The 10,662-nt window shown below is 48.5% G+C and overlaps 1 protein-coding gene and 1 long non-coding RNA gene across 5 annotated transcripts; one reads left to right on the forward strand and one right to left on the reverse strand.

The window, feature by feature from the left end:
• Positions 1-598: 598 nt before the first annotated feature.
• Positions 599-7,292, reverse strand: RFX5 (regulatory factor X, 5 (influences HLA class II expression)). Of its 4 annotated transcripts, none has more exons than XM_011937872.1 (11): positions 7,118-7,292; positions 6,398-6,515; positions 6,114-6,242; positions 5,837-5,870; positions 5,025-5,107; positions 4,648-4,767; positions 4,335-4,454; positions 4,115-4,196; positions 3,601-3,802; positions 3,255-3,358; positions 599-3,091 (listed from the first exon to the last, which is right to left on the reverse strand). In XM_011937872.1, the coding sequence occupies exons 3-11, from the start codon at positions 6,227-6,229 to the stop codon at positions 2,087-2,089; spliced, it is 1,866 nt and encodes a 621-aa protein (XP_011793262.1). In that variant the 5' UTR covers positions 6,230-6,242; positions 6,398-6,515; positions 7,118-7,292; the 3' UTR covers positions 599-2,086. The 4 variants fall into 4 exon arrangements, with proteins under 4 accessions (XP_011793262.1, XP_011793264.1, XP_011793263.1 ...); XM_011937874.1 differs by having other exon boundaries at positions 6,391-6,515; positions 7,118-7,200; XM_011937873.1 differs by lacking the exon at positions 7,118-7,292 and adding an exon at positions 6,661-6,879.
• LOC105508872 lies at positions 6,869-7,801 on the forward strand. The gene is made up of 2 exons (XR_001001347.1): positions 6,869-7,095; positions 7,540-7,801. It is a non-coding gene; the product is annotated as an uncharacterized LOC105508872 (long non-coding RNA).
• Positions 7,802-10,662: the final 2,861 nt, after the last annotated feature.

The following is a 10,662-nucleotide window of genomic DNA, read 5'->3' on the forward strand; positions in this document are numbered from 1 at the left end:
CCAAGGAGGGCAGATGGCTTGAGCCCAGGAGTTCCAGACCAGCCTGGGCAACATGATGAAACCCCATCTCTACTAAAAATACAAAACTTCAGGCGTGGTGGCCTGCACCTGTAGTCACAGCTACTGGGGAGGGTGAGGTGGGAGGATTGCTTGAGCCCAGGAAGTGGAGGTAGCAGTGAGCTGAGATCACACCACTGCACTACAGTCTGCACGACAGAGCGAGACCGTGTCTCAAAAAAAAAAAATTCTGTAAAGCTAAAAAACAAGCAGAATTAAATACATTTTTAAAATTATATATACATATGCGGTTTAAAAAAGTCTGCACGACAGAGCGAGACCAAAAAAAAAAAAAAAAAAATTCTGTAAAGCTAAAAAACAAGCAGAATTAAATACATTTTTAAAATTATATATACATATGCGGTTTAAAAAAATCTATAGTAGATAATAGACATGAAAATTAAGGACAGTGGTTACCGCTAAGAAGAGGCAGGGGACAGGCTAGGGAGGAACACAAACACAATGGTATTTCAAATGTTTTAATGTATAAATTGTGTTATGGGTCATAGGTACTGTGTTATGGGTCATAGGTACTCATTAGTATGCTTCATAATTTATTCACATTAGATATACTCTTTATAGATACCAAATATTACATATTATAATTTCTTTAAATCTGCTCTGGTGGAAATAAATGAACACATTAAGTCTCCCTGAAAGAAAATCAGTGTTTTTGGGGAAGAACCAAGATTCCCTGACAGAAGCTACCCTATGTAGAGGACAAAGTAGGTCTTCAATAAATATTAGTTGGTTTACTGCTTTTCCCAAGGATACATCTGGAGGGTCTGCATTCCTTTCTCATTGGTGCCGCCTGACCACAGAACTAGCTCCTTCCCTGACATCTAACCTAAACCCCGCAGTCCTAAGTCCTGACACGTATGACAAGATGCTGCCACCTGGTGGCTACAGAATAGATTTAATGAACTGGCTAGGAAGTCTTTCATGCTAGCTGGTGGAACTGGCAATAGGGTGAGAGATAGGGAAGCAGGAATGAGGAGAAAACAAAAATTAAGAAACAGGAAAAGGAGCTCCATCTCTAAGATGGAGGTAGAAAAAAAGGGACTATCGTCTAAATGAGACTGGAGAGTCCCTACAGGAAAATGGCTTCCCTCTCCTTCCTTCTGAGACTAGAAACGAGGAAAGAGGCTATAGCTTGTATTGAGGGAAATGCAAGACTAAGGAGAAAAAAAAGCAGGTCTAGCTGATCTCAACTTAGCAAGCTAAAATAATAGTAGCCTGGTGTCACCGGCCACCCAAGCAACTGCATGCTCCTAGTTTCCACATGGGGAATCCATGTGATTTTGGGGAAGCTGACCCCACCCTTTTCCCCAAAGGTGTAGTCCATGGTGTAGAATAAGCAAATTAGCATGTACCATCCTCCTGGCCACAATGATTGGTCAGGGGTGGACATGTGACCCAGGCCTAATCAGTGTGAATGTTAGGGCTTTTGCTGAGATTTCTGGTACAAAGATGCCTTCTTTTTCTGATTGGACATAAATGGGGAAACGTGTAATCCCAGGAATGCTAGCAGCCATTAAGTGGCCCAGACTTAAGATGGTCCTACAGAAGATGCAACAGTGAGAAAAAAAATCAGTCTGGTAGAGACATACTGAGCTACTGGGTCAGACTTCACCTGGAGCGAGCACTACCTATGGACTTTCCAGTTACATGAACCAATAAACCCTTTTTATTTTAAGCCAGTTTGAATTAGGTTTTCTGTGATTTAAAACCAAAAGATCCCTAACCTATACATTCATCATAGCCCATTCCTACCTTCCCACAGGATAGCACAGGGAATACAGGTAAGGTCACTACAGATTTATTGGTTATACTAAAGCCAAGGGTATCAAGCTGAAAAGGTCAGAGGCAGCAACCAGGTACTAAGTAGACTGGGTGACTCAGCTGTCTGTACAGAAGAGAATGGACTTCCTTAGGAAAAGAATAGCCAAATGAGAAGCAAGTGCAGAGAAGGGCCTCTACTAGGCAAAGTTAATGCAGGGATATAAACACTCTTCCCCACAGACCTATATCATGGGGGTGTTGCTTTGGGGTCTTTATGCTCCTGGGATAAGGAATTTTGAAGCACATGCTCCTTTAAGTCTTTATTACGCTGTGGTGCAGTGCCTACCTCCCCCTTTGCCAAAGGAAAAGCCTCCTTTTGGCTTCTGCTGCCTCTGATGACACTCACTTTTGAGGGGACCAAGGGAATTTTATCTTCTGCTTCTTTGGTATGCCGGGAACTGGGGCCCCTTCCTCCTTTGGAAACAGTACCATCTTCCTGACCCTGGGCAAGCACTGCCCTCTTTTCAGCCTCTCCCATTGGCCCTGGCCTTTCTGCCCCTCCAGCTGAGTTGCCTTCCCCTCCTAAGCCCCACGTCTCCCATGATAACCTGGAGGACTGGGGAGAGTCCATGGCAGCTGCTGACTTCTGAGGGGTAGAATTCCTTTCCCCACTTCCACCTGACTTTTTTCGAGGGCGCCCCCGTTTCCTTTTGGCATCACTTGCTGTATCCTCTATATCCTGCTTTGCTGCTTTAGCTGGTGGATCCTGCCCACTGGCCTCACTCACAGGTACTTCAGCTGTCCTCTTGACACCCTTGTCATGTGGTCCTGGGTCACCACCTATGCCTACCTCTCTGTTCTCTGTGCCCCGGGGCTGAGTGAGTCCCCCAGGTGGAGCTCGCCCAGGCCCAGGCCCAGGCCCAGGTCCAGGTCCAGGCAAAGCCGGAACAGTTGGTAAGATCATGTTAATGATGGGTACAGCCGCTGGGGGTGCCCCAGCCCTACTAGACAGAGGCAGTGTAGCCACTTTCAGGGCACCTGAAGAAAGCCTGGGGGCCAGAATAGGTGGAGAGACTGGGATTGGTGGAATAAGCGAGCGAGGGGCCCGGGGAAGGAGCAGAGGCAGCCGAGCCACTAGGGCGTTAACCTGCAGGTTATTGGCTCCTGGGGCTGAGCTCTCAACTACACTCTTCTTCCGCTCTCCACGTGCGAGAGGGCCAGCCCCAGTTCGGGCTTCCAGATCCTTAGGAGGCTAAAAGGTAAAGAGAGGAACACAGTAAAGTGTGAAGACTGAATACTGGAGGAAACAGAGACGCCAGAGGCACAGGAAGTGGAAAAGCATGGGACCCAATAGGAAAAGGATATACTAAGCCCCCAGCCCAGGACAGCGAAGTCAGGGCCACCGACTTCCTTACCTGGGCCGGTCTCTCCAGCTTCTTGTGGGCTTGTGAACCCTCTGGGTTCTCTACACCGTTCTTTGGTTTAGATGACCGTTCCCGAGGTGCATGTTCATCCTCTTCTGCAGAGGTGCCAAAAAGGTAATAGAGTGAAGGTGAGGAAGAAACTGAGGAATAGGGGAGTGAGGCAATTCTGATTCACTGACTAGTAGAGACAGGAAATGGGGTGCTAAAGCATGTCTTAGAAGGGTCTCCAGGAAGAGAGGGCAAATCCAAGGTGTCTCTATTCTGTGTGTTGGAGGGCCACTGAAGCTGCAAGTGGGTCAGGGTTGCTGAGACATAAGGGAGGGGAGGGTCCACCCACCAGCAAGCCCCATGGCCTTAAGCACATGGGCATGTGCAGATCGGGCAGAGATGAGATGCTGCTGTAGCAGGAAGCGGGCAACCTCAACGATGGAACTGAAGGACCGTTTCAGGATCCGCTCTGCCCAGTCACAGGTCAGGGCACAGGCTGCCTCCACCAGTTCATCTCGAGGTGCTGGGGTTACTTCTGGGCCCATTTCTGGCTGAAGTGGGGAAGGACATGCCCAGTCACACTCCAAATTAAATAACCCTGTCCCCTCTCGTGAAGTGACCAAAGACTATTGACCAAAGCTGAGACCAGATTGGGGACGGGAGTAGCCTCTACCTATCCCACTGCAGAAGCCCACAAGTTCTCTTCATCCTCTCCCTCAGCTACAGGGTTGGCAGAAGGGAACATCATACCTAGAAGCTACATACATAATGACTGAGGCTGTTAGCCCTCAAAATATGCCCCAAAGATCTCTGCCTTTTACCTGGGAGAGAAGAGTAGAATTGGAGGGTGATTTGGTACTTACACTCTCAGAACCCTTTAGGTCAAGTCCAGGCAGGGGTGGCATAGACACCAAGGTCTTCCTTCGTATGCCACTGTAGCAATATCTGACGCAAGTTAAAGAGCGGCCAACACATGGCGATCTCCAAACCCCTTGAGCAAGTTAAGCTGTTCCACTCCTGGGTCTCCACATCCTAAGTCTTCCTCCCAGGTCCTCCACCCCCAACCTCTCTAGTCAAGGATACTTGGACTGGCCCCGGCCACCAAGCCTTCGAGCTTTGATGTCAGGGAAGATCTCTCTGATGATCTTGCCAAAGTTGGCTGTGCTGAGTGGGCGGCAACAGGCGAGACTCTCACAGTACTTCCTGAGAGAGAGGGGAGCAGAGTGGGAACATACTCAGAGAAGGAGGCCATGGGTAGGCTCGAAGGGTCCCTAGGGATCAAGTGTGAGGAACCCTTTTAAGAAGGCAGGCTTTAATCAAGGCAGGAAGCTCTTCATGGGTGAGGGGGTCCTATGCCCACCAATCCACTCACCCCACCACCCACCCTTCCACCCACCGATAGGCATCATAAACACTTTGCTTTGGCAGACAGGTGTCAGTGTGCTCTTCCAGGTGGTTGCGGATCCACCTATAGGCATACATGTACTCCTCATTGCTCAGTGTACTTGGCTCTGAGCTACAGAAACAAAAGGAACAAGCATTACTAAGACCCTAACAGTTGTCCTGGGTCTTCCCAAACTACCACTTCAGTAGTGCTAGACTAAAGTAGTTCACCCAGAATCTACCTTTCCCTGGTAAACCAAGTCAGGGTGGGGACCTTACCTCTTCATCAAGGACAGCAGTTACGAGTCTTCCTATTTACCTCACCCCTTCCCAGTGAAACTTTTTCTAAGAATCAGAACCTCTGCCATCTAAAACTACCATCAAACCTACCTTTTGTCTCCAGTGCTGGGTCCTGAGGGGAGCTGAAGGTAGAGATACAGCTTGTCATTGTCAGAAAATTTCTGTACATCTTGCTGAGGTAGGACAGAACAGAGGCAGGAGAAATAATAAGGCCAAGAAGGACCCAATGTAGGACCCTCTGATTCCCACCCCAAAGTGTAGCTGACTTAGAGGGTGTCAGACTGAAAAAGGACCTTAGAAATTATTTGACAAGGCTGGGCACGGTGACTCACGCCTATAATCCCAGCACTTTGGGAGGCCAAGGCGGGCAGTTCACGAGGTCAGGAGATCGAGACCATCCTGGCTAATACAGTGAAATTGCGTCTCTACTAAAAATACAAAAAAAATTAGCTGGGAGTGGTGGTGGGCGCCTGTAGTCCCAGCCACTGGGAAGGCTGAGACAGGAGAATGGCGTGAACCCAGGAGGTGGAGCTTGCAGTGAGCTGAGATGGCACCACTGCACTCCATCCTGGACCACAGAGCGAGACTCCGTCTCGAGGAAAAAAAAAAAAATTATTTGACACTAGGTGCTCTGAGGAGCCCTGTAGGCTACCACAGCGAGGAGGGGAGTAGAGGAGATCAGCTCTGAATTCATCTCTGCTGGGCTTCTACACAAGCGCTCACAGAGATCAAGTGAGAGGCACAAAGTCAAACTGGCAGCAAATTTGCAAAGCCAAGTATCTTCTGACAAGACAGACGACCCTACCTCTCCCACATCACTGTTTTGTTGATGCCCATCATCCTCACATCCTCCTCCCTCAGCATTTCCATCCCTCTATTGCCCTCTTCCCCAACACACTTACCAGGATTCCCTCTACTTTGTTCTGCACGGCCTTGCTGTGGGGAATAGGAGAAAGCTGGAGGTCACACACGAGGTTTTCCCCCTCTCTTTATCTGACTGCTAAGGAGGGAAAAGGGCTGAAATGCCCAGCAGGTGCTCAAGTATTGCTACCATGGCCAAGAATCTCCCTCTGCTCCCATGCCCTTGCTGAGAGGCAGTTCATCTACAGCCAAAGTGAAGTGCTGCAGGGATCTATACTCAGGTCTTGGACAGGATTTGGAGATGTGATCAGTACTTACGAAATGGTACCTCGGAGCCTTTGAAGAAGGGTGGTAGGTTCCCCAGCCTCAGCACCACCTGGAGGGGGCCTTCCTCCAGTCTTGGAGCTCTTAGCATCAGGCTCATCTTCTGCCATCCCGGCATGAGGGCTAGAATTGAGAGGGACAGGCATAAAGATGTAACTCACACTGGCCTTCCCTTCCCCTGAAGGCCCCAGGGCACTCCTCATCTCTTTACCCCGAAAGGCAGAGAAACAGAAACAAAGCCTCCGAATTTCCCCAGTGGTCTTTTTCTCACCACTTGCCTTCTCCGAAAATTAGAAATTATTCCATTACTTTGCCAGGCCCATATATACCCAAAGAGATCTTTGCCATCTCCATTCTATCTGCCCCACCTTTTTGAAGTCTTCTAAATCTGGAAAACTGTAAAGGAAGAGATAGGGAGATTGGGAATCCATGTTAGCAAGAAATTTTCATTTCTGCCTCTGACCCCATACTGCCCTCCTCCCCCTCAAAAACAACAACAGCCACAAAACAAAGTTCTCTAATTCTCAAAAATACTCCTCACCATTGCATATGCTTGGGAGGTCAGAAAGGATACGAACATATTCTGCCTTTCTAGGCTTGGAAAAAAAACTGGGCCCAAGTTCTCATTACTTAATCTCTCCACGACTTCCCCCGCTGCTCCCCCTCCCCACGTCGCCGGTCCCTACGTCATCCCCCACAACAGCCCATCCAGAGGCGCGCCCCCACCTCCTTCCCTTCCCCCTCCATTCAATCCCCGGTTTCTGCAAAGTGGAGGGGGGGTGGGGCGGGGTAGCGGAACTCATGGGCTGGGCGTCAGAAACCCGGCAGGGGAATGGGGTCCCAGATTCCGGGCACGTGCACATGGGTGAAGAAGCTGTTGAAAATACAGCTACAGTCTTTTTCTGCTCTCCTCCCAACTCATCTTGCCCCCTCCCTACCTCTGAACAGTCGCCTTCCAACACAAGCAACAATAAAGGTAAGGGAGAAAGAGAAACTACCTCGTAGCCACCTCCACTCCGGCCCAGCCCCAAGGTCCTGGCCCAGCCGGCTCGTGCGTTGCTTTATTTTCCTTTTTCTGAATGGTTGTAACAGCCGCGATCTGCCTAGATACACGGGCGGCCTGCTCTGTCATTGGTCACTGCTGCCACCCCGGAGACAGAAGGCGCCGGGCTCGTACCGGCGGCCGCTGAAGTCTGCCTGGTAACAGAATCTGATTGGTCAATAGGGGAGGGAAAATCCAAAATTGGTCTTATTTGAGTCAAGAGGGGGAAGTCCGGGTTGGGTTTCGGTTAAAACTGGGGTCGGTTGGGACTGCAGGTCCCAAGAGATTTTTCTCTTAAAGGGACCGCAGGATGAAAGAACGGGTGCTCATCTCCCTTTGGAACTGTCTTTTCTTTTGCCCTCCCCTTTTGTGTTTCAGTTTAATCTACGGTTCTCAGAGCTGCTGGAAGAGAAGAATCAATGGATGATAAAATAACTAGAAAATGATGGGTAGGAGTGATGGAAGTTCGCTGTAAGCTCGTATAACCCCCCATCCATCACAATCACCACATGCCTAACACAACCTGCAGACACACTCACTCGCAACAGACCTGCAGTCTGGGCTCTTTCCTTCTTGATGGAGGCCTCAAAACCTCAGCAGTTGTACCACATTAAACTAAAATGCTTTTTCCCTGTTAGTATTTCTTGGTTTCCCGTGTGTACTTTCCTTCCAAGGAGTTGCAAATGCATTTGCATCCCCATAGTTCTGCAGTCGGTGAACCCTGGAATTTTGATGGACTCCCACGGGAGTGCTGGATGCCAGAGGAACTTTTTACCCTCAGGGAACATTGTACTGAACAGGTTATGGGTTCTTAACCCTCTTCCTTAAGACGTTTTAAGGTTATGAATCAGACGAAAGCAATGGACCCTCTACCATGAAAAATGCACACACAGACCAAGTTTTGCATCTAATTTCAGAGAGATCATGGACTATCGGTTGAAAGCCTCTTAAATGGATGTATTTTGTTTTGCACAGCGGACATGTTACAACCAAAACTGTATTTGCCGTCCTGACATCTAATACGTTCTCCAGGCTCATCATTAATGTGCTTTTATAAAGAAGACAACAGTGTTGCCTGAGCTCATCACCATTGATTGCCCTTTACAGCCTGCCTTTCCCTATTACCAGCTTCTATGAGTACTGGGGGAAGCCAGGAGATTGTGGAGTTGGGGGAATAAGGATATATTGGCAAGAAGATTTTCTTTTTTCTTTCTTTCTTTTTTATTTCCTTGAGACGGAGTCTCACTCTATCGCCCGAACTGGAGTGCAGTGGCGCGATCTCGGCTCACTGCAATCTCCGCCCCCTGGGTTCAAGCGATTCTCCTGCCTCAGCCCTGAGTAGCTAGAACTGCAGGTGCCTGCTACCACGCCCGGCTAATTTTTTTTTTTTTTTTTTGAGATGGAGTCTCACTCTGTTGCCAAGCTGGAGTGCAGTGGCACAGTCTTGGCTCACTGCACTTCCACCTCCTGGGTACAAGCGATTCTCCTGCCTCAGCCTCCTGGGTAGCTGGGATTACAGGCACCTGCCACCACGCTGGGCTAATTTTTGTATTTTTAGTAGAGATGGGGTTTCACCATGTTGGCCAGGATGGTCTCGATCTCCTGACCTGCCAGAGTCAGATTTATTAAGCAACAGAGAAGCTCTCAGCAAAGAGGGGGCCCAAAAGAGGGTTGCCAGCTATGAGGGTGAGTGGGAGGGTGAGGAGGGCGGCTTATGGACTGGGAAGGGGAGGAGTGTGCTGACCGGGCCTGCAGGCTATCTTGGAGAAAGCACCACTCAGAAAGAGGTATGATAGTGTAAAGAACCAATTGGAGGCAGAAGTGAAGGCTTGGCTCAACAACTTGGCCTGGAACCAATCAGGGGCTGAAGTGATGATTCACCTTATGTAAATGAAGACTCCCCCTGTGGCCAATCACAGAAAGGTAAGCATATGTAAAATAGGTGAAAACTAAGAGACTAAGGTGTGCCAAAGAGAGAGAAATATGTCCAAAAAAGGAGTGGTATTTGTTCATCTGGGACACTATTACACATTGCCTACTAAGATTGGGAGTGATTTATTTTTTATTTTTTTACTTTTTATTTATTTATTCATTATTTATTTATTTATTTATTTTTGAGATGGAGTCTTGCTCTGTCGCCCAGGCTGGAGTGCAGTGGCCAGATCTCAGCTCACTGCAAGCTCCGCCTCCCGGGTTTACGCCATTCTCCTGCCTCTGCCTCCTGAGTAGCTGGGACTACAGGTGCCCACCACCTCGCCCGGCTAGATTTTTGTATTTTTTGGTAGAGACGGGGTTTCACCATGTTAGCCAGGATGGTCTCGATCTCCTGACCTCGTGATCTGCCCGTCTCGGCCTCCCAAAGTGCTGGGATTACAGGCTTGAGCCACCGCGCCCGGCCTCTTAGCCTCTCTTTTTAAAAAATTTTAATTTTAAGTGTTTTTTTTTTTTTTTAAGACAGAGTCTCACTCTGTCACCCAAGCTGGAGTGCAGTGGCAGGATGCTAGCTCACTGCAGCCTCAAACTCCTGGGCTCAAGTGATCCTCCCACCTTGGTGACCTGAGTAGCTGAGATTATAGGCGCATGTCACCATGTCCAGCTTGTTCTCTTTTGTTGATTCTTTTTGTCTATTTCTGCACCCATAGCACACTGTTTTAGTTAATGTAATTATATAGTATATTTTGAAATCTAATGCTGAGAGTCTTCTGTTATTGGTTTTATTAATTAAAATAATTATTCCTATATATGGAAGATTGTATTTTCCAAACGTGGCCACAACGTTTCTGGTTCCATACACTATTTCAGAATCTTACAACTTCCCTGTCAAGAGGTGGAGTCGGCCAAGCGTGGTGGCCTGTAATCCTAGCACTTTGGGAGGCCAAGGTGGGCAGATCACTTGAGGTCAGGAGTTCAAGACAAGCTTGGCCAGCATGATGAAACCCTGTCTCTACTAAAAATAGAAAAAATAGAGAAATTATGCTGGGTGCAGTGGCTCACATCTGTAATCCCAGCACTTTGGGAGGCTGAGGCAGGTGTACTACCTGAGGTCAGAAGTTTGAGACCAGCCTGGCCAACCTGGGGGAACTCTGTCTCTACTAAAAGTACAAAAAATTAGCTGGACATGGTGGTGGGTGCCTGTAATCCCAGCTACGTGGGAGGATGAGGTGGGAGAATTGCTTGAACCCAGGAGGTGGAGGACACAGTGAGCCAAGATCATCCCATTGCATTCCAGCCTGGGTGACAGAGTGAGACTCCATCTCAAAAATAAATAGATAGATAGATAAATAGATAGACACATAAATGAAATAAATGGAGTCTAGTCCCTGTTTCCTTGAACCTGGGAAGGCCTTTGTGACTGGCTCAGTAATTGGAATGTGGTGGAGGTGATGCTGTGTGACTGTGTGACTGCCAAGTGTCGGCTGGAGCACCTTTGCTGCTCTCTCTTGGAACCCAGCTACCATGTTGTGAGGGAGCCAAGCAGCCATATGGAAAGGTCATGTGTAG

Source organism: Colobus angolensis, unplaced genomic scaffold (assembly GCF_000951035.1).
Source record: "Colobus angolensis palliatus isolate OR3802 unplaced genomic scaffold, Cang.pa_1.0 Scaffold169, whole genome shotgun sequence".
NCBI lineage: Eukaryota > Metazoa > Chordata > Mammalia > Primates > Cercopithecidae > Colobus > Colobus angolensis.

Excerpts from the sequence above, each read along its gene's own strand:
- RFX5 (XM_011937872.1), bottom strand. The coding sequence starts at position 6,229 with ATGGCAGAAGATGAGCCTGATGCTAAGAGCTCCAAGACTGGAGGAAGG. Across the intron at positions 5,871-6,113 it reads AGGCTCCGAGGTACCATTTC|CAAGGCCGTGCAGAACAAAG; the intron begins GTAAGTACTGAT and ends TATTCCCCACAG. Across the intron at positions 3,803-4,114 it reads ACCTAAAGGGTTCTGAGAGT|CCAGAAATGGGCCCAGAAGT; the intron begins GTAAGTACCAAA and ends TCCCCACTTCAG.